At 37.4% G+C, this 18422-nt stretch overlaps 1 protein-coding gene across 4 annotated transcripts; it reads left to right on the top strand.

Annotated features, from left to right (window-relative positions):
• The first annotated feature begins 954 nt into the window (after positions 1-954).
• WDCP (WD repeat and coiled coil containing) lies at positions 955-16620 on the top strand. 4 transcript variants are annotated; one of them, XM_006192718.3, is made up of 5 exons: positions 955-1079; positions 5908-7741; positions 12233-12350; positions 13869-13959; positions 15339-16620. In XM_006192718.3, the coding sequence occupies exons 2-5, from the start codon at positions 5927-5929 to the stop codon at positions 15343-15345; spliced, it is 2031 nt and encodes a 676-aa protein (XP_006192780.2). In that variant the 5' UTR covers positions 955-1079; positions 5908-5926; the 3' UTR covers positions 15346-16620. The 4 variants fall into 4 exon arrangements, 3 of the variants coding, with proteins under 3 accessions (XP_006192780.2, XP_014421518.1, XP_032353010.1); XR_004326179.1 differs by lacking the exons at positions 13869-13959; positions 15339-16620 and adding an exon at positions 8367-8498; XM_014566032.2 differs by having other exon boundaries at positions 13869-16620.
• The last annotated feature ends 1802 nt before the right edge of the window (positions 16621-18422 follow it).

The following is an 18422-nucleotide window of genomic DNA, read 5'->3' as shown; positions in this document are numbered from 1 at the left end:
TGAATGAGTTCTACCTTGAGTTCCTCCTCCACGCAAGACCCTTCGCCTCCACCCAAAGGAGATCCAGGAATCTGGAAAGACATTTTTTTGGAGGAGTTAACGTTTGCTTGAAGAATGAATGAGACTTTAACTTTTGTTTCATTTTTTTCTCATTCTTCAACGCATTGCTGCAAAAACTGATGTATGATTGTGACGAGTCGGCGCCGGAATATAGGCATGGGGAGAAAAGCCAGGGCAAAGATGTCCAGAGTGGGCCCGAGAGGTGTTCTTCCTCCACTTCCCCTCCCACCACTCTCCCAGATGATTAGGGCAGAGACTTAAGTTATCAGCATTGATGAAGGAGGGCTGGTTGTGTTGTTCAAGAAACATGACGATCTACCGTACTGTGAGGGTCAGGGTCTGAAATTCCCCACGGGCTGCTCCAAGGCGGGGCCCAGAATGTCCCAGGGGTATAGCTGGTCTTAGCCTAGTGTCGCACTAGCTCCTTGAGCTGTGGCCACGGGCAGGCACTGTTGGGGTAAGTGTAGAATAGGAGTTTGTAATTGGGACAGGTCCGTGGAGCGGCTTCAGTTAAATGCACACCATTTTGTGAACGGATAAGAACATTTTTCTGAGGAGATTTTTATCTTATTTTAAGGAGGGCTGCGACTCCTTCCCATCCCCGACCCCCACCACCTCCACCACTTCCACAAAAGAAAGGTTAAGGAATTGTGTTGACTCTGGGGCTCCCGGACTCGTTCTTAGACTAAGAGAACCGATGAGAAGTGGGGAGAAGGCGCTAAACCTCTCACGGGAGAACTTGTGGCAGGTTTACCGTCGGTGGTGCTTCTCGGGGAATACAACTCCCAGAGGCCCGTGCGGCAAAGCCCGAGCTTATTGGCCAGTGGGAAGGACCCTATCCTAACGGACATATATAAAAGCCAATAGGCCGAGGCATTGCCGAGCTTGCCAGCCACCGCTCACCTATCAGGGGCCTGGGAGCCGATGCTTCCGGTACTCGCTTACGGCTTCAGATCCGCGGTGCGTGAGCCCCGGCGGACTCCGGGAGACTGATTTTCTGTGGGGCTGTGAGGCCAAAGGTATTTTGTCTCCACTGCTGTCTGGTCTGGCCGGTTTGGGGAGGCTGAGGTGGGCGGGGAGGGTAGTGGAGGGATCGGTACTTTGGGGGTGGGGAGGAAAGAGGATGTGTCACAGGTGTGCGGAGAGGATGGGGAGAATTGGTAGGGGGCCGCGTGCGAGGGGCTGGTGGATGCGGACGAGCAGGGGGTGGGTGAGTTTATATCAGTGAATATATTCTCTGTGTCACGAGTGACACTCCTATATATAGGTATATGTCCTAAGTCTGCTATTCAAAATGAAGAACGTGCTTTATACGTAAACACCTTTATCACAACGTTATTTATAGAAGGATGAATTTGGCCATAACCTGGTATCTCACCAGTGAGGGAAAATTATGGAACTTCCTCAACAGTGAGGAAAAGTGAATATTAAGTGGCTCCTAAAAGTAATTAATAAAACTTTTAAGTAACTTGGGAAACTGGTAATATATGTGAAGTGAAAAAATCGTGATACGAAATTGTACAGTATGATTGAAAAAGTTTAAAACTGCATAGAAAAAAGGCTGAAGGGATGTAGTCATAATTTTCTTTGATGAATAGTTTTTTGTGAATTTACCTTTTTACCTTTCTTGTGTTTTAATTTAAAACAATAATAAGTGTAAAGAACTTGGAATTATTTTATAGTGAAAACACAATAAACTTAGAAAAACAAATTGCAAAATATGGAACTCTATTTAAACCTACTGTAAGTGCTCCAATTCACCTAAGCCCCTAGATTCTCACTGTGAGTTGTTTTTAAAGAAGATTAAAAACAGAAGAATTAAATGGGCATAGACTGAGCACCAGGTCCTGGTTCTGACCATCTCCCCCCTGAACTAATACAGTCAGCCTTTCTCTCTGTAAAACACCCAGGGCCCCTGATTTGAGAAATATTATAGTCTGAGGATTGAGACCAGGAGATACACAGTTAGCTTCAAGCAAAATGTAAATATTTAAAAATATACAAAATAATTGGAGAACACCTGAAGGCCATTTCAGCCTTTGTCCTCTTGGCTCTCTTGTAACTTTACAGACTCTATGATAGTGACCCCCAAATGTTTACCTGTGACTGCCTAAGGTGCAGTTCTACCCTATAGACAAATGAAGCACATTTAATACTAAATTTGTTACACACTACACACTGTTCTTACCTTTGAAGCATATTTTGCCCTCTATCTCTGTTAAATGGTTCAACAATTTCCCATGTTATCCTTAATTCTCCTTCCTCACTGCTCATCCTACTTGATGTCTGTTTCATCTGTCTTAGAAATACCTCTTGAATCTGACCCTCTTTCTCTACTGAAGTAGCTACAGACTTGGCTTACTTTCTCATAGTAACATTCAAACTATTTCCTGGTCCCTTATTAAACTTGTCAGCTTCCTACTTTCTCTGGTCCATTCTGCACATTGTTGCATAAATGCGTGCTGGTTCCTCTAAATTCCAAATTCCTCAGCAGGCCCTTTATGATCAGGGGGATAAGGCTGGAAAGGTCTAGCAATATAGGACACTTTACGGCCTTCAATGCTTTGCTGAAACATTTTGGAAGAACTTTTATATGCATAGACTGTGGAGACTTATCAAAGGCATTTGAGCAGAAATGCAAAATGACCAGAGCTGTGACTTTTCTCCAGATAATTCTACCCAACATACAGAGTCCTGGCTCTGTGGGAAAGAAGAGACTGGTATGAAGAGGACTTCTCCTTGTCCTACCCTACTGAAAAGGAAGAGGTGCTCAGGACCTGGACTAATAATGCAGTAGAAAGGAAATGGAGTAGAAATGAAAGAATTAGAACAGATTTTTGTAATTATTAGGATTTTGAGGGAAATAGGCCGAATTTCTTCTTGTGATTTAAAGATGAGAATATTAAAGTTAATTCTTCTAAAAATCTCAGTAACTTTATTATCATTTATTTTTCCCTTATTCACAAGGGACATTTATCCCTTACCTTCTGTTACTCCTGGCCATACACACTCTTAATGACATTAGACTGACTTGGGTGGCCTAAAACATATCATATAAATTGCCTTTGATACAATTGGCCCATTAGGGATTTTCTCTGCCCAGGAAAATACATCATGCATTATTTATCAATAGTCTTTTAAAAGTACATAAGTAGATATTAGGAAAAAACATATTATCTTATACAAGACCAGTAGGTTTGAGATGGCAGTTTTTGTTATTAGTAATGACAGAGGAGATGTTTCTTCATTTAGCAAGTCACTGCCGAACCACTTAATCTGACATCATGTGTAGAAGTATAACAGACCATTCCGTCTTAGTAAAAGATTCTAAGAGCAGGGACAATGGTAGCAAAGAGATATGAGAAATAATTTGCAGATAAGTTAAAAGCAAATCTGCCAGTTTGGTGGAGAATACATTTCTTTGAATTTAGAGTCTGAAGGCAATTTCTCAGGTTCTGTCTTTAGTTAGGAGTCAGTATTACAAGATCGAAAAATGTCCATTGGATTCTGTGAGGTGGATGGCACTGATGAGTTGGTGAGAGTTGTTCTAGAGAAGAGGTAGAAATGGTGTCAGTTTGCGGTGGATTAAGAAGAGAATGGATGAAGAAATGGACGCTGCAAGTTTAGACAATCCTTTATGATAATTAACAAGCTTAAACATCACTTAGAATATACTTTTTGATCATCATATTATTTTGTAAATTGCCTGTTGGTTATCTTTGTCCACTTTAAAATTTAGCGTGTTTTGTCTTTTTATCTGGCTTATAACAGCTTTTTATAAAGTAAGTATTTTTTTACATTTAAATGTTTCCTTTTTTCAATTACAAAAGGACTATTTGAATACATACATATTATAAAAGCAATTTTTCCCAAAAAATGCAGAAGTATCCCAGTGTCTTTCTTACACCACCTCACTGCATCTCAGTATGTACTATGAACACTTTGGTATGTGTCATTTCTGATCCTTTTCTGCATCTTTATGTAAGTGTACACGAACACACATGTATATAGACATACAGAGGTGGATTTTTTTCCATAAATAGGAGCATACTAGACATGTTACTTTGTGAATTTCACTGCATTTTTTGCGAGGAAAGATTTTTTTCATATCAGTACTCATGGAGCTTCTTTATTTTTATTTAACTGCTTCCATATTGATGTACATTTGGGTTTTTCTAATACAAAAGACGCTACAGTAAATCCATATATGTGTATGTGTTTGAGTGTTTCTATAGTTCTGTCGAAAGTCTTTCTTTTAAATCTGTTATGTTTTTGTTTTACACATTTGGATCTTTATCTGGAAGGTGTTTTGTTGTAAGATGTGAAAGGTTAGTCTCTTTTTAGAGCTTCAACTTTGTTGTCTCTCAAATAAGAGTAAGAATGCCATCCTTATAAGACTATTACAAGGATCATATCAGATTCTAGGTGACCAGCACTAAGTGTGGCACATGCTGGACATGTTTATTCCCTCATTTCCTTTGGCAAGTTCAGGTAGTATCTGGGTGTATTTATAGAGTATGGTCTGTTTTTGCATATTCAGTAACTGTCATCCTGATTTCCTTTGTTTTGGCATGTCTCAACATTTCACAGAAAGGCTAACAGTAAAATTTTACCATTGAAATTGATGGAAGTTAGTAAGGTTCTACCATATTTTAATTTGGTGACAAATGGGAATTCAAGTCTTACCTTTTGCTTTCCCTTTAGTGTTGAGAATAAAGTGAAATAAAGCATACTGACAAGGAGTCAGATATGAGCAGTCTAAAGGAAAAGTATATGTGAAAGAAAGATATTTGAAAGCTTTAAAAAGATTCTTTTCAAACATCTCAGATCCTTAATTGCAATAAAAAATATGACTCAAATAACATGGTGCATTTTTTTAAATTGAAGTATAGTCTGTTTGCAATGTCGTGTTAGCGTAATTCTGGTGTATAGCATGATTCGGTTATATATATATGTATATATATTCCTTTTCATACTTTTTCATTATAGATTATTATCAGGTATTGAATATAATTTCCTGTGCTATACAGTAGGACCTTGTAGTTTATCACATAGTGCATTTTGTAATTAGGCTTTGGCATTTAATTTTATACAATTGTAATCTTTAGGCACACGTATGATCTTATTATATACTTGTAATTGTTATGTGCTCTATTTACAAAAGAATTTGAGGCAGCCGTCTACTGTGTTGATCAACTCTGTGATGAGTTGACTCATTTCAGGCCTTACGTGCATCTTGCATATTTTATTGGCTCTCTCTAATTAATTATAGCATCATAGTGACGCTACATTCAAAAATTATGATTACAGTAACTTAAAGAGACATGGGGTTAGTATTCAGAGTGTACATTTTTTGCTTGTTTACCTGCTTTCCTATGAGTGGCTTGGAATTTTGAACCAAGAACTATTACTATAAGCATTATTATTGTTTTGTCTATATTGCTGTTTTTCAGTATTCCAGTTCTGTGATCAGAGAAGTTTGAACTAGAGGTGTCCAGAATATACATTTGGCTCCATAAATTGAATAAAAATCAGTATTCTGCAGAGGTGATCATAGAGTGAACCTGTGGAACAACAAGAAAAAAATCTGAAATTTCATTCTCTTTATTAAAATTTCACTGAAACAGTGTAGTCATTTGGCTTCAAAAGTTTGACCTTATTTTGCAGGAACAATAATTTCTAAGCACTGCCAGGCTGTCTTTTAATCTGTTACATTCCTTCCATCCTTTTATCCCCTCACAGTAATGACTTGTGGAAGGGCTAAGCCATTGTCTGGTAAAATGTTCTACATTTTGAATTTGTCTAATTATATTCTCATGGTATAACTTTCCTTCATAATTATTTCAGATAACCTTTATCAGAAAGGATGGAGTTGGGAAAAGGAAGACTTCTCAGGACTGGACTGAATGCATTGTATCAAGCAATACACCCAATTCACGGCCTTGCCTGGACTGATGGAAATCAGGTAGTCCTGACTGACTTACAGGTTCAGAGTGGAGAGGCCACGTTTGGAGACTCAAAGGTCATTGGACAATTTGAACATGTGTATGGGGTGTCCTGGGCCCCACCTGGTACAGCTGATACACCTGCTCTGCTCGCTGTCCAGCACAAGAAGCATGTCATTGTGTGGCAACTGTGTCCTAGCACCTCGGATACAGGCAAATGGCTGATGGCTCAGAACTGTGAGATAAGACAGTCACTCCCTGTCCTTCCCCAGGGCTGTGTGTGGCACCCAAAAATTGCTGTCCTGACTGTGTTGACTGCACAGGATGTCTCCGTTTTCCATAATGTCCACTGCAACAGTTCCCAGGTAAAAGTGGACCTCAACACCCAAGGCCTCATTCACTGTGCGTGTTGGACCCAGAATGGCCAGATGCTGGTGGTGGCAGTAGGCAGCAGCCTGCATTCTTATATTTGGGACAGTGCTCAGAAGGCTCTTCACAGGTGCTCCTTCTGCCCAGTGTTTGATGTGGACAGCCACGTGTGCTCCATCGGAGCCACTGTGAACTCAGAGGTTGCTATAGCCACTGAGCTTCCACTAGGTAAGATTTGTGGCTTAAATGCATCTGGAACCTTTGACGTTGCCCCTAGTGGTGAAGACACTTGTTCATATACTTTACCAGTTACTGATGAAGTTTCCTCTGTGGATAACGACGCAGTCGCTTCTGAATCAAGTTCTGAAACACCGGTTTCTCCCTTTTCTTCATCCTTTTCTGATCTTCTGGATCTAACTCATATACACTTCAGCAGATCTAAATCTGAGGGTAGTTCTCTTATTTGTCTAAGAAAAAAGGACTATTTGACGGGAACTGGCCTGGATTCTTCACATTTGGTCTTCTTGAACTTTGAGAAAGAGGTTACGCAGAACAGGAAAGTCACCATTCCAGGCATTCTGGTTCCTGATCTGATAGCATTTAGTCTTAAAGCACAGGTAGTCGCAGTGGCTTCCAATACGTATAATACAATTTTTATCTATTCTGTCATTCCATCATTTATGCCAAACATCCGGCAGATTCAGTTAGAGAGTAATGAAAGACCAAAAGGCATATGTTTCTTGACAGATAAATTATTATTAATTTTGGTAGGAGAACAAAAACCCACTGATTCAGCATTTCTTCCTTCTTCAAAGTCTGATCAGTATATCCTTCGTTTGATTGTTAGAGAAGTGATGTTGGAAGAAGAATCTCCAGTGACGTTGAGTGAAAACCAGAGTGGTTACTCTGCTCTCAGTACTGTGTTAAACCAAGCAAATAAAAAGCTAATTGAAAGTCTTTCCCCAGATTTTTATCACCAAAATGGAGGGCTCTTGTTAACAGCTAATAGCAGCAATCCAAGTAGGAATCCTGGAAGAACCCTTATTAAAGAAATCAAAAGTCCTCCATCCAGTATCTGTGATGGCTCCACAGCCCTAGAAACTGCAGGTGCCGGACCTGTTAACCAGCCAGTAACACTGCCCAGACCCAGCGGCACTCCAGACCACACCAAGACCCCAGAACCTACTAACTTACAAAGGGAAAAGGAAATTTATAAGCTGTCTAAAGAACTGAAAGTTTTATCCAGGAACCTAAATGAAGTGCAGCAATGTCTTTCTGAGCTCACAGACTCTCTACAGAATGGAAAGAAATCCTCTCCTTCGTATCCACTCTCTCCGGATCTACCGTATGTTCACATCACTTGCCAGGTAACTTCCCCTTTGAGGAGCTACCACTGGCTCCTGCTGCCAGTGGGTGCTTGCTGCAAGAGAAATTTATTGATGAGGAAGATGGTGTTGTAATTGAACTTCACTGACCTGGGCATGCTATATTCAGGCAAGTTCTTATACCTTTCCATGTTGGTGGCCTGCCATCCAGATGGGCACATGTACCAGTGTACACTGTGATTTTATCATGTGCGTGGTGTGAAAACATGAATGATTGTACTCATTCTGGTGTCTATATTTAGAAAAATAATTTTAAATCATGCTGTTTCATTGTGAAAACCTTTTCCTTATGCACTTGCAGACACTCTTCCATTTATAAGAAAGGTTATAGTGATTAAAAATTTTTAATGCTTCTATTTATGCCTGCATATGCAAACATAAAATATTACATAAATAGGACCACATCATATCTGCTTTTATCATGAACACTTTCCTTCCCCATTGAACTTGACCCTGCTCCTCCTTTCTGGAACCCCTCTTTAACTAACAGCTCTATGTGGAGCCTTCTGTATTTCACTTCACACTCATATAATCTTACACAGAGCTTTGTATACATAGATATATTATGTGGAGGGGTGTTAGTGGTGATTTTGTCATTGTTTTACAGGAATGGGGTCATAAGGTGCATTCTTTACTTCATGCTGAGAGTGTGCTGTTTATTCAGCCGTTCCCTTGTTGATGGACACTCACTTTGTTTTCAGTTCTAAGCCACTCTGAATAGTGCTGCAATAGTATTCTTGTATGTATCTATTTATACTCATACTTTTATTTTGGTTGGCTTGGTTCCCAGAAAGTGGAAGTACAAATTTGAAGACTATGTGTGTATATATATATGTATAGAGAGAGATAGAGAGAGAGAGAGAGAGGAGGGAGAGAGGGAGAGAGAGAGATGTTTCTACTTCTAATAGAGTTGCCAGATTGCCTTTCACAGATTTTTTACTAAACAATGCATCATCACATGCCCATCAGCATCCTATGGGACTGTCCTGTCCCTCACATCCTCACCAATCTGATGAGTGTGAAGTGGCATTTCACTTCTATTAATTTGTATTTCCTTTGTTGTTAGTGAATTTGAGTATGTGTTCATTTTTTTGGCCAATTGAATGTGAATTACCTGTTGTTCATTTTTTCCTGTTGAGTTAGCAGTTTACAAGAGGTTTTTGTATATTGTAGAAACTGATATATATGTAATAGTCTAGATTTTCTTGCGTTATTTTATTATATTAGTTTTTACATTTAAGTTTCTAAACTTTAATTAAAATTTTCCAAGAGTTAGATAACCAGTTGTGCTACCAACATCCATCTTTATCTCACTGAACTTGATCTACCACATTTGTCGTGTAAACTTGTAGATCCTGGGATCTAATTGTGGATTCTTCTTGCTGCAGCTACTGTAATGCTGATCTCTTTACCTAGAACTTTAATAATACCACACTGATTTGATTATGGCAGACTTACATATCTTCGTTTTAAAAGATATTTGCAGAATGTTGGTGTGGAAATCAATAATAAATAATATGTAAATTGCTATTTAAATAATAGTCAAAAAGAGATACTTTAGTTTTTTCATAAACTACTGTTTGACTCAAGGATGTAGGTTTTTAAAAGAACCAAAGAATACTTAAAACTGAACTAAATATTTTTATTATAAAAATTTCAAACATGTAGTAAAATGTGTTTTTTATTATGAAAAGTTGTAAACATATAGGAAGACTACAAGATGAAACCCTATCTATGTGTATCACCTGGATTTAACAATTGTTAATATTTTGCCATAATTGTTTCCTTTTTGTTGTTTTTGTTTTCTAAAATATTTTTTTAAGTAGAGACATCATGGTATTTCACCCAGAAGTATATTGGGATGCTATTCTAAAGTGTAAGCACATGTTCTTTAATTATCACAGTACTATTATCATACTTGATAACATTAATAATAATTACTTAATATCATCTAATACCTAGTCCTTATTCAGATTCCTAAATTGTCCCCAAAAACCAGTTAAATCACAAATAAATCAGTTAAAAATCAGTTAAATCACTTAAAATTTTTTTAAGTTAATTTCACAACCATGTTAGGGATCTTAGTTGTATCATGTATCAAAGCTAATTGAAATAGATACTTAAAACATTTAACATCTCAATTCTAGATTTTTGAAGAGCATTTTTCCCACATTGTCTTCAGCCAGAATAGACATTTAAATGGTTTTATGTAACTCCATGAAGTTTTCTGTGTATTTTCAGTAAATAAAATTTTTGTTTTAAAAAATTATAGTACTTATAAATGTGAAATCTAGTTTGGATTTTTTTCCCTCCATGATTTTTCAGATTTTTTTTTCTTTTTTCCCTTGTTCTTTCTCTTTTTGAATAGGTAATTCATTTACTTGGTTTAGAAAAGCAAAACATTATTTTAATAGAAAGCTGTATACTGAGAAGTCTTACTGTCACCCCATCTCTGTTCATCCTGTTCCCCTCACCTCCCATAAGTAACCATTTTCATTTTTATTTCTCTATGCAGATATTAGCAGGTCTTGTTATATATTTTTGTTTTTCCTTTTGTTACACAAAAGGTAAAGTACTATATACAGTATTCTGCATCATGTTCCACTGGGTAATATATTCTCAAGAACTCTGTATCAGCACACAGAGCTCTTCTTTTTTTTTTTTTTTTTACAGCTGCATAGTATTATTTTCCCCTCATTACAGAAGTAAAATATGCTCATTGAAGAAAAATTTAACCAATAAAAGAATATTTAATGTTGAAAGTGAAAATTCTTCATAACCCAACCCTTAGAGAAAACCACAGATGTAGTTAGTAAAGGAAATATTTATTCCATTTTTTTCTATGCATTTACTAAAACTTTTGTTAATCTAAAATACAATACCTAATTGTTTGATTTTATTTTTATTTACATACATTATTTTATCAAACAATATATGTTTTAAACATTTGTAAATATGAAATTCTGCATTTTTTTAAAGTAAGAAGACGTGGGTTTTTTTTTACCTTTCAATTCCTCAGCTTCTCAGTTTATAATGAACTAATCCAACCAAACTGTTATCGGTAAGTACCTCTGGAGGGTAGAATTTTGGGGACTTTACTATCTGCATTATAAATTTCTGTTTTACTTTTTAATATTGAACACATATTCCAAGAAAAGAAAGCAAAATAATCAAAAGCAATGAAGTTTCCCCTATACTTTCAGAAGCCCCATTTTATATGAGTTAAAATAAATGATTAGTTGCTTATGGCCAATACAGTTTATTCATGTGACATCTTTTAGAATGTTACTACATAGTAGACTTACCTTTTGAGTTTTTCATTCTACCACATTTACCTTTTATTGTTGAAATTATTTTTTATTATTTAATAATTTCTTAGCAGTCAGAAAATGAGTAGTGATAATTTTAACAAGAAAATGTTAGACATACAACGTGTAAAACTTTAAAAAATGCTTACATGAAGATATTGCTTCAACTAATATAGAATTAGAAGGTTTTCTTACTCTTGTGTTCTGTGGATATACTTTTGGACTCCATGTATCTTAAATTAGAGCAATAGATGTTTTATATTTTCTTTCTCTAGGGATATTTGAAACCATTTTAAAAGATGAGTTAATTTTTAATGACTTTTTAGAATTTAAACATCACTTTCACTTATACTTTTTTCTCAACTAAGTGGATTTACCACAGTTTGTTTATTTTATTTATGCAAATTCTCTGCTACTCTACTACTTAGGGCAGTCTTTCTTGGAACTTTTTCCCTAATAAAGAAAACACAAAGTTTCTTAGTTATACAGGCATACTTCATTTTATTGTGCTTTGCAGATATTGTGTTTTTTACAAATTGAAGGGTTTTGGCAACTCTGGATTATCAGATGATAAGTAGCATTTTTAAGCAAGAAAGCATTTTTAAATTAATGTATGTACATTGTTTTATGAGACATAATGCAGTTGCACACTTAAATGGACTATAGCATAGCACAGACGTAACTTTTATTTGCACTGGGAAACCAAAAATGCTTGTGGCTTACTTTATTGCAATATTTGCTTTATTTTGGTGATCTGGAACTGCACGCGCAGTATCTCTAAGGTATGCCTATACCTAAAACAGCCAAGCAGTTGTTCCTCACCATGAGATTGTGTCTCTCAGGCTGCCATCCATCATCCTATAGTGTTATTAGTCATATCCTAGGAAAGCCAGTAAGTAGCAATAAAGACAGACCCTGGAGAAAGAGCAGAGCAAAACGAAAAGGAAATTGGGGTTAGGAGTTGTGTTTTATCAGATTCTTTAGTTATGTTAAATAATGCAGCAAAAAGCTCCTTATTTAAAACTGAAGTCTAGTTGATAGTGCTAATAGAGAAGGATTTTTAAAACTATGCGTTCTGTTCTTAGGAATAGAATAGGAATTCTTAGGAATGTTAATGCCATTGATTCTGCAATCAGTTTAATGACTTTAATTTTTATTTTTGAAGAAGTCTTGTTTTGTAGGTCCTGTTGTTGGAAAAAGAGATGTCCTTCTCTGCAATGGCAAATTAAGACTCAGTACACTTCAGGAGACTTTTGGCCTATCACTTATTGAAATGCTGCATGGTAGGTAAAATTGAGAAATTGACTCTACCCAACACCCCCTTCCTCTGTTTTGTAACTTTTCACTGGTAATGAAAATGAAGTGTACCAACCATCAGTGATTCCTTAGATCGTTAAAAAGTATTATTAAATTGCCTACTGTATACCCAGGCCTGTTATAGGTTCCAAAACACATGGAAAATACGGGTTCTGCCCTAAGGAACTTACAATCTAGCTGGAAAACCTAAGTGGACACATGAAAAAACTAGAATAGAGCAATATATTTATATATCCATGGCACTAAAACATAGAGATCATAGCATTGCAGAATATTTCTTCAAGGAGTTGTCATTATAATATGCAGCAAACATATGGATGTGAAGGACACTTCTTGATGGCAAACGACTGAGTGCTGCCTGATTTCCATCTGATGGAGATGGTGGTGGTTTTCTTATGCCTCATTCTTTGGTAGTCGCTGCACTGAATATAATATTTTGTTTCATTTTTTTCCCCCTTAAAGTTGTAGTATCAGCACTTTTCTTTTTTGACACATGCATGTATGATATGACTTCATAATTGTCATTTTTACTGGGTGGGATTAATACTCCATCTGGGGTGAACCATGTATTTTTTCTTCAGTTTTATTGAGATATAATTGACATGCAACACTTTATAAGTTTAAGGTGTACAGCATAATGATTTGGCTTACATACATCATGAAATGATTACCACAGTAAGTTTGGTAAAAATCATCTCATGTAGATGCAAAATTGAGGAAATAGGAAAAATTTTTTTTCCTTGTGATGAGAAAGATTTAGTCCCTTCATACTGTATTTTACTTTGCCATATTTTCTTTGACATTTAGGTGGTTTCCAATTTTTTACTATCATAAATAACACTCTAATAAAAACTCTGCATATTTTACATGTTTTTGGAAAGTGTAGATTTTCAGAAGTAAAATATACAGAGTCAAAAGGTGAGACACAGTTGACTCGAAAGAACCAGAGAAGGTCTAGGCATGTGTTATACTAAGGCCCTATGTTAACCTGGAACAAATCATTCAGGGTTATCTGGACCATTCTAGTCTAGCTCTAGTCAGCTCAGCCTCCTTGGGTGTCTAGAGGCTGGTATGGATCTCAAGAATATAGACGATTCCTCCATAGAGTAACTATTCCCAACTTCACATAGTTTCTGGAGAAACTGTGGGACAGCATGTAGATAAGGTAGGGGCATGCCACACACAACCTCTAACATGTATGCACACACAAGTTCAAATGCATAGCACTGAGTGATTAATGCCTAGATGGGGTAAAAATATATGTCCCTTAGCTATGCCTAACTCATCAACATCCCCTTCCTGCCATGTAACCTGACCCTAAGTTATACACAGTCCTTTCATCTCCCCATTCTCTAAAGTTTTGTGATGATCAGGTTTAAGATTGTCAACTACTACATTCTCAAAAAAATCATATTTGTCATATTTTTCTTTATAGAATAAGATAAAACATCCTAAACTGCGTATGTGTCTATTTTCCTTTGCAGGCTCCCACTGGATCCTTCTCTGTGCTGATAGCGAAGGCTTCATCCCGTTAACTTTCACAGCCACACAGGAAGTAATCATAAGAGATGGCAGGTCAGATGTCTTTAGAGACTCTGTCTGAGACTCTTGATCTTGGTCCTTGAAGTTTGTAGAGACCTCTAGCCCATAGTATACATACTAGCGGCTGTCTTAACCATTTAGGCAGTGTGGCCTGATACTTGTTTGCAGAGTATTTGCTGAGTAGCCCTTCAGATGAGGCCATTACAAACAAGATCTGTTTTCCGAGGCGGACTCTCCCCAGCTGGGATTTGCACTGTTGTTCAGAGGTGAAGCACTTGCCATGGTTGGCTTGGCCACTTTTCTCCCTTGGGGCTGACGCTCCCTGCTCTGCAGCAGAGCCCAGTCTTTGTTAGATGGCACAGAAAGTGGTTAGTTATGTATTCATGACTATGTGGTTTTGTCTAAGGGCAGAATTCCCAGCACAAAACAATATTATGGTGCCATATGGATTGTGTTTTATGGTTTCTCTGAGGCTTTCTGTCCCTTGCCCAAAATGGTATTAAAGCTCTTAGAAGCACTTAAAAGATACCTCAGCATTGTTAAAGATCTTTTTCTTGGCTTGAGTGTGAAGAGTGCTGGAGAACATCTGCTCCAGCATCTTTTTACCCTAAACCAGCAGGAATTGGCAGAGTTCAAAGTAAGACAAAAAATCGGTTGACTTCTCCTCCTAGTGCTTCCTGGAACAGGAAGTAGCTCTAATGTTGACTGGACCTCAGGATTTAAACCTAACCCTTTCGCTTCCCTAGAAAGTTCTTGCCAACAGCCGTCCAGATACTCGTAAAACTGGCCCTGAGCAAGTTTCAAATGAAATTTAAATGCTTTGGCTCCCTCTGGGTCCCACTTGTGTGTGTCCTGATGTTACTGATGTGGGGCCTATGGCATGATTTTGTGCTGTTGCCCCTAATGATTTTCTCCCTGGTAGGTTCCCCCCTCCCCCACTTTATGGATCATAAAAATACCCTGTTTCTCTCCCAGTAATCAACTCCCTTAGTTAAACTATCGCTTTAAATTTTGTTATTTTTCTCCTCCCTTCCCTGCCATTCAAATCTTAGAGACCAGCATAGAGTCTGTGAGAGAAAGTATTTCAGAAAATTAGAGGTTTCACTAAATCTGAGATATTTTATTATAATTATGGGCTAAAGTGCCAGCTTAGTATAGTGGAAAGAGCCCTGATTCCAGGTTTGGATGGACTCACAACTCCTCACTGCCTTCAAACAGAGTCATAAACTTCAGTCACTGCAGCATAACAAGTGGATTGGCATGTGGCTAGTCAGAGCACATCTGCAGATGAATTTTTCTGCCATAGCAGCTCATATGCATAGGAGTACATATGCATCTTTTCCCCATTTTCTTTTAAAATTTTCTGGAAAGAAGTATTCTGTACCCTGAGGACTCCTGTCTGTCTGTTACAGTTTATGAAGATGGAGCTGGGATAGGGAAGAAGCGAGGGCCCATTTGTGGTTGAAACGCATTAGAGAGATGCTGGGATAATGGAAGTGGAGGCCACTTGTCTGTAATCAGTCGCCTGAGAGCAGTGGCTGAGTGGTCTGAGGCCTGGCTCCATTCTCAAGGGAAGTGTCCGGCGTAACATATAACTGAAGCCTCAAGAGGGGGCTTGGTCGTCCCTGTAGTAAATCAGTGTGGGTGCCTCCAAGTGTACATTTTAATCATCATTTCATGAGTCTTCAATAAAATCACTAATGGTTGTTTTGGCTGCTGTGAACGTTTTGATGGTATTTTTGTGATTGTTGTGGTATAGACGAACATTCTTGATTTTACGTATGTGTATGTTGTATTTCTTCTGCTGGACAGTCCATAATATAAATTATTCTTTACAGCAAATCTGATTCCATGACAACTCTCAAAAAAAAAGATGTTTCCTTGGCCTCTACTGTTTATAGTCTTTGGAATAATAGAAGATAATTCAGTATTGGTTTTGGAGACAGGGAGAGAAGAGCTAAATTCTTTAAATTATTCTTTAATGTTATATTGAGAATATTTGGGGGGAAAAAAGACATTATTTACAAATTCCATTTTGTGCCCAAATTTTTCTAAATTTTGTATTGGTATTATTTCAGAAGTGCAGTAGTTGTATAGGAGGGCTGAATAAAAAGTAAACCACGTACCACCTAATTTAAGAACCAGAACATTAATAGAAACCATTCAAGTCCCCTGGGTAGCCCTTCTGGATGCTTCTCCATAGAGGTAACTCCACCCCAGAGGCAACTAATCTCTTGATTGTTGTAATTATCATTTCTTCATTCCTTTTCTTTCTTTTTAAAAGGATTTTCACCAAAATCACATGTATACATTGGCCTAAACAATGTAATGGTTATTTTCCCTTGTTTTGGAGCTTTATACAATGGTATTTTACTGTATATACTTTTCTACAGCTTGTCTTTTTTTTCTCTCAGTACTGTTTGTAGGATTTATACTTGTTATGTGTATGTTCCACTGCTTTCATTGTTTCGAGTTACCACAATTTATCCAATTTCTTGCTGTGCACATTTGGATTATTCCCTGGTTTTATTTTTGCAATTATAAACAGTATTGCTTGTTAAACGTCACCTGATGCAGGTGTTTGAAAAGTCTAAGGGCTCTTACCTAGACATGAAATTGCTGGAGCACAGGGTGTATGTAAATTCAAATTATTTTCCAAGGTAGCGTGGACTGAAATAAATGCACAACCTATAAGTTGAGAGTTATGTTTTATTCGGCAGACTTTGAGGACTCGAACCTGGGAGGCAGCCTTTCAGATTGCTTTAAGAAACTGTTCCAAAGTGGCAGGGGAGGCGCCAGGACATATAGGGGTTTTGCCACAAAGACTAGGTAGTCAGAACCTCAAAAGATGACTGTCAATTAAAGAAAACCGGATATCTCAAGTTAAGGAATTTAATGCTTTTCTTTGTATGGGAAGGTGCAAAGTTCTGGGCTCACTTGAAATCATTCTTTTGATATGCACCTAGCTAACTAGGGCCAGCATCCTGTTCTTTCCATCCTGACTTCCCTCAGGGTGCACTGTTGTGGGTGGCAGCAGAGCCCGGGGCTGCCTACTTGTCTGTATCCTGAGTTCCTTCCATTCACTGTCGTGGGTGATGGTAACAGCTGATGACTTGATGGCCACAGCATCCTTTCTTTACTGATATGGCTGGCACTATTGTTCATTCACAGTGGTTATGTCAATCTTCACTCCCAACAGCAATGTTATCAGAGCTCCTATTGTTCTATAGGCTTAAGGCTTCTTAATTTATGACCCTCTAGTAGTTCCAAATGGTTTCTCATTGTGATCCTAATCTTTATCATAAAATTGAGCATCAATTTATTGGCCATTCCAGTTTTCTCTTTTGCAAAATGTCTGTTTATGTCTTATGCCCAAATTTCTATTGGGTTGTCTTTTTTTTTTTTTGTCCAGTTGTAGAGATTCTTTTTATTTTATTTTATTTTTATTGAATTATAGTTGATTTATAATATTGTATTACCAAGTTGTGAGGGTTCTTTATATATTCTAGATATCATTAATGTGGCTAACTTCACCCAGTTTGTGACTTGTCTTTTTCTTTTTCTTTTTTTTTTTTAACAGTTTTTGAGTTATAGTCATTTTAAAATGTTGTGTCAAATTCCAGTATAGAGCACAATTTTTCAGTTATACATGAACATACATATATTCATTGTCACATTTTTTTTTCCACTGTGAGGTGACTTGTCTTTTTCTTGATTGTGTGTTTTGTTGAAGAAACATAGTTAATTTTAATGAAATCACATTATCTTTCTTTTTAATGAAAGTTTTGTCTTTCACATATTTCTCTAGTCAGCATTCTGTTGGGTACTTGAGGGGAACCTGTAAATCTCCCAAGGTTTCACTGTATGTCGTTCTCTCTTCCACTATTCTGACCTGCAAACTCTAGCCACTTTGGTGTCCTCCAGCTCATCTTCTCAACTCAGGGTGTCCTCTGGGCTCCAAATGGTTCTCTTCACTGTCATCTGGAAACTCTCAAGATGATAAGCTGGGGCAGTCATAAGCTTCACCTTATTTGTTTCCTGTTTCTCAGAGATTACTCCTTTGTTGCCTGATGCCCAGGGCTTTGAAAACTGTTGTTTCATATATTCAGTCCATTTTTTTTTTTTTTTGATAATTGTTTCAGCCAAGAGGCAAGATGTGGTCTCTGTCTACATCATGGCCAGGAACAGAATTCTTCCACATCTTGTTCATTTATTCTTAAGTACTTTATATTTTTTGTTGCTACTGTGAATGATATCTTTTAAAATTTATATTTTATAACTGTTTCTGGCATATAAAAATACAATTTGTTTTTATTTTATATCCAACTGTTAGAGCAGGCAGATAGCTAGATATGAGCAGAGAAAGGGGGACACAGACCAAGTGGCAGAAAGGCAGGGCACAAGCCAAATGCAGGAAAACATACATCATGTAAGCACCAGGGGTCCCTGGGCAGAAGAAGAAAAGCAGGAATCTTTGGGCTGATAAGGGGCCACAC

Source organism: Camelus ferus, chromosome 15 (assembly GCF_009834535.1).
Source record: "Camelus ferus isolate YT-003-E chromosome 15, BCGSAC_Cfer_1.0, whole genome shotgun sequence".
NCBI lineage: Eukaryota > Metazoa > Chordata > Mammalia > Artiodactyla > Camelidae > Camelus > Camelus ferus.
This window is presented reverse-complemented; position numbering and strand designations above follow the sequence as displayed.